Raw genomic sequence first — 4,984 nt, 5'->3', positions numbered from 1 at the left:
TTTTTTGGCGGAACCGGGGATTGAACTCAGACCCTTGCACTTGCTAGGGAAGTGCTTATTCTACTGAGACATCTCCCGGGCCCCCATAGCTAAATCTTGAAAGCAACCCAAATGCCCATCTATTGAGGAATGGATAAAGAAGATGTGACATTTTTACACAATGGCGCATTATTCAGCTATAAAAAAGGATAAATACGAGGCTTTTATCAGTAAATGGATGCAACTAGAGACCATACTTTTTTTTTTTTTAATGATCCAAGAGACACTTTTTTTATTTTTGCAGAAATGGATTGAACTCAGGTCCTTGCACTTTCCAGGGAAGCGTTTATTATACTGAGCCATCTTCTAAGCTGGAGACCATACTTTTAAGTGAAACAAATCAAAACCGCATACGCAAGCATATTATCTCCTTAGTGTGATGTGGGAACCTGAAACAGAAAATAAAATCTGAAGAAGATACTGGGAAAAGGAAATGAACCTGTTCAAAAGGAAGGAATTACTGAGTTGAGAAGGTCAGGAGAGGGGTTGGGGGAAAGAGATATATCTATGTATATAAGCAAGATGGCTTGGAGAACTGTACTGTGCTTTTCTGCTGGTCTATGGAAAGGAGAAGTTCATTAATTTGTTTGTCTTTTTTCAAGTGTTTTTTCCTTTTTCTCTCTTCTTATTTTCTTATATTTTTCTTCCAAATTTGCAGGCATATATCTGGTAATATGAACAACTAATTTGAAGACAACACTATGCAATTAAACAAATACTGTGAAATTCGTATCATTTTGTTTAGTGAAATTCTGCATCATTTATAACTTTTCTGTCTTAATACTACTCTGTAGTCTTTTAAAAAAAATTTAAAAATTTTACATAGTCAACACATAATCCAAGAAAAATAAATAAAATTTAAAATGTGTTGAACAGACTTCTTTAGTGCAGATTGAAATTCTCAAAATTTACATTTGTAAATCTCCCCCAAATGATTAGGTCATGGACCCTCTTTTTCCCAAAAGAATCTCAGAGGGCTAGTATTGTGGGAAGCACCAGTACCACCCCAACACAGGGAAGGAGGAGAAAATGGCAGCACCGTGGTGAGCAGCACAGCGGAAAGCACCAGGCTTAAAGGACAGTTGTGCCTTCAGACCCCTGACATTTGCTAATAAGGTGTGTGTGGTGGGAGTGGGGGTGATAAAACCTATCAGGGTATAGTTACCCTATACAATGAGCATTAGGGTATAGATGAATTAAAAAACAATAATCTTACTGTTTCTGTGTGACCCTGGGCTAAAAACCTTACCCCACAGCAATACTTGCATACAAATAGCCTCTAAACTCACTTTCAGGCCAGGGAGATGGCTCAGTGGAATAAGCAGTTTCCTGGCAAGCGCAAGGACCTGAATTCAATCCCCGGTTCCGCCAAAGAAATAAAAAATAAATAAAACAAACTCACTTTCACAGGCCAGGGATGTAGCTCAGAGGAACTGTGCCCCACAGGGCCTGAGTCGGAGTCCCAGTTCAAATAAATAAATAACTTTCATTTTGCAGCTACAGTTGCTGAAGCACAGAGATCTGAAGTCTTGCTTATGCTCAGACACCTAATAACTGACAGATCAACGAGGGACAGGATTTGAAGGGAAATCACAGTCTGAAGCGAAGTAAAACAAAACAAACCTTCAGGAAGCAGCAAGGGCTGTGCTACCTTCACAGGAAGAACCAGCTAGTCTGTGGGCTAAGGCAGAAGCAAACAGTTCTATTGGGACTAGGAAGAAGCTGGAACCAGGCTCCGGGTAGACAGTGGGCCACAGAGAATAACAAAAGTACTTGGCAGCCAGGTAGAGCGCAGTTGAGAGGACTGTGAGCTCTGTAAGGTTTCAAGAAAATCCACCCAGGGAAGGGAATGTGGCTTTTCCTACTGGGCAACAGCAGCAGCCACAGTAGAGGAAACATACACGCAACACGCCAGCATTTCCTGGGTCTGGACAGCAGCCTAAGATGTTTGTGACACCCAATCCTCAAGCTTTTCCTCCCCGTCGTGGCTGTTTTACTCACCACAGTAGGTGTACGAAATACTTGCGTCCGAGGAGTTGCAGATCCAGTGGTGATCCTTAGGCTCAGTAAATATGGGAGAAAACAGAGTAGAAAAGAGCATAAGCGGTAGCATGCTTCAATGTCTCTAAAACTTTAAAAATGTAAGAAGGAGCAGTAAATAATCATAAGACACTTCCCTTTCAAGAAGTAGGAAAGATTTAACTTAGTCACTGCTCACGTGATTCCTGAATGCCCATTCAGTGTTTATTTCTTTTTTATATGTGACTCTGCGTGTTCTGTAGTTAAGCACTTCCTGGAAGGATGGAGGAATGATTTAGAGCAAAGTGTTCCTGAACACTTTGTGAAAGTGAAAGTAGCCAGAGATTTTAAAACAAAATACTTTCCAGTTAATGGTGAAAAAAAAAAAAAAAAAAGCAAGCCACTACTCTCCTGTTTTTTTAATTTCATTTTATTTTTTAAATATTTTATGTATTTGGTACAGGGTGTTGCTACGCAGCTCGGACTCCTAGTGATCTTCCAGTCTCAGCCTCCCCAGGGCTGGGATGACAATCATGCAGCAGTACTAGAGACCAGTCCCAGGTCCTTGAGCTTGCAGGCACTTAGGCAGCTGAGCTATATTCCCAGCCCTCTCCTGATTTTTTTTTTCTCCTGATTTTTTAAATGAAAAAATACAATCTCATAATCAAATAAGAGAATAGCAAGAGTTATTCTTTTTTTTTTCTTTCAGAACTGGGGATTGAACTCAGGACCTTGTACTTGCCAAGCAAGTGCTTATTCTACTGAGCTGTCTCCCCAGCCCCAAGTTATTACACTGTCATTAACTTCAAAGTACTTACCCAGAATACAAAACATAAACCAAAACGATTCACAGAAAAGAAACAAACGATAATTAATTTTTTTCTTTTCCATGAACTAAGATAAACTAGCAGCATAAATGAAACCTATTACCATAAATATTGAAATATTTTTAAAACGCCAGAGCTTGTAATTTGGGGAAGTATTTAAACTTTTCTATTTATCTCTCTTCCATTTTGTTCTTTATTTGTTTCTCAAATAAGAAAAGCCATGGTATATCTGAACTTGTGCGTCTGACTTATTTCACTTAACATTATGTTTGCAAGTTGCATCCGTTTACCCATGAATGCCTCTGGAGCATCTTTGTTGTGAATAATGACCTCGTTTTCCTTGTCCACTCATCTGCTGATAGGCATATGTGCCATTGCCAAGAATTATGTATTAAGAATTGCGCTGCTATAAACATGGGTGTGCAGGGTATCTCTGTAATATGATGAGTTTAACTCTTTGGGGCATACCTAGACGAGGCGTAGCTGGCTCAAATGGAATTTCTATTTTTAGTTTTTCAGGCTCTCCACACTGATTTCCATTGTGGTTATACTAGTTTCCATTCCCATTAACAGTATAATAGCGTTCCTCTTTCCTCACATTTTCACCAGGATTTGTTATTACTGGTCCTAGATTCTTATAACCATTTTTCCTAGAGTAAGATTGTATGTTGGTGTTTTAGTTTGGTTTTGTAATGACCAGCGATAAGCTTTTTTTTTTTTTTTCATCTTTGTATCTCTTCTTTTGAGAAATGTCTATTCATTTCAGTTGTCTATTTTTTTTTTTCCTATATTTTAGGGAAGGGCCTACAGGGAGTTCAGGGTCTCACTACTAGATTGGATTTATAGTGATTCTCCTGTTTACAGCCTCCCAAGTGCTGAGATTACAAATGCCTGCCACCAAGCCCAGTCTCAATTGCAATCTCAGCGCATCCGGGAGGCGGGGCTGGCCTGGCAGGCCTGGGGATGGAATCCCTGGCCCTGTGCCTGCTTGTAGGCACTTTAATCAGCTGAGCTATTTGGCCAGTCACCCCCCCCTTTTTTTTTTTTTTTTTTTTTTTCTTTCTTTCTTTCTTTCTTTCTTTCTTTCTTTCTTTCTTTCTTTCTTTCTTTCTTTCTAAGTTGTCTATTTTTTGATAGAGTCTTATTTTAAGGATCTTACTTTTTTGAGTCCTTTATATATTCTTGATATTTGTCCTCTCTCTGAGGAATAGCAGGAAAAAATTGTTTCCCCATTCTGTACACTGGGGCCGGGGAGATGGCTCAGTGGAATAAGCACTTCCCTGGCAAGCGCAAGGACCTGAGTTCAATCCCCGGTTCCACCCCAAAAAAAGAAGAAGAAAAACAAAAAAACAAACCATTCTGTACACTATCTCTTCACTGTTTTCTTTGTTGCGTAAAAGCTTTTTAATTTGATGTGATCCCATTTGTTGATTGTTGTTTAACAGTTTCGGAAGTATAGGTATTTTGATTACGTTAGTTCTGCCTGACCAGGAACAGGGGATATTTTTCCATTTTCTGATGCTACCGATGATTTTCTTTTTCAGTCTCATGTAATTTCCATTGTGCTATTTCACTTTCTTAGTCAGGTTTCCTAATTATCTAAGTTTGTTTGTTTTTTTTAAATGCCACTGTGAATGGTATTATTTTCCTAATTGTTTTTTCAGTGAGTTCATTGCTAGTGTATAAGAATGCTATTGGCTTTTTCGTGTGTGTTTTTGTCCTGTTACATTGCTGAATTTGGTCATCAGTTCTAGGAGTCTTTTGATACAGGATTTTTTTGGGGGGGATCTTGTAAGTAAAGGATCATATTACCTGCAAATTATGATTTTTTTATTCACCCTATTCTACACAGATCCTTTTTTTTTATTTCTATGTCTTTATTTTTTGTTATTATTTCTTATGCCACTGAGGTTCTGTTCAGAAAGTCCTTGATTACACTATGTCTTCAATAGTTATACTGATTTTATCTTCCAGTAGATTGTTTCTGTTTTAACATTTAGATATTTGGGGACTGGTGAGATGGCTCAGTGGTCTAAAGCACCTACTTAGAACAAGCTTAGCAAAGCACAGGGACCGCGGTTCAATCCCCCAGCACCACA

The 4,984-nt window shown here is 38.7% G+C and overlaps 1 protein-coding gene across 3 annotated transcripts in view; it reads right to left on the bottom strand.

Annotated features, from left to right (window-relative positions):
• Ly96 (lymphocyte antigen 96) overlaps positions 1-2,276 on the bottom strand; it is a 36,498-nt gene extending 34,222 nt beyond the window's left edge. For 2 of the 3 annotated variants that reach the window (XM_004637557.2, XM_023722421.1), the window contains exon 1: positions 2,041-2,274. In XM_004637557.2, the coding sequence (XP_004637614.1) occupies positions 2,041-2,152 (112 nt within the window). In that variant the 5' untranslated portion in view covers positions 2,153-2,274. Of the gene's footprint in view, positions 1-2,040 lie in introns of all 3 variants that reach the window. The other variant, XM_023722420.1, reaches the window with a different exon arrangement.
• Positions 2,277-4,984: the final 2,708 nt, after the last annotated feature.

The sequence above is a fragment of the Octodon degus genome, unplaced genomic scaffold (genome assembly GCF_000260255.1).
Source record: "Octodon degus isolate 3935 unplaced genomic scaffold, OctDeg1.0 scaffold00091, whole genome shotgun sequence".
Classification (NCBI taxonomy): Eukaryota; Metazoa; Chordata; class Mammalia; order Rodentia; family Octodontidae; genus Octodon; species Octodon degus.
This window is presented reverse-complemented; position numbering and strand designations above follow the sequence as displayed.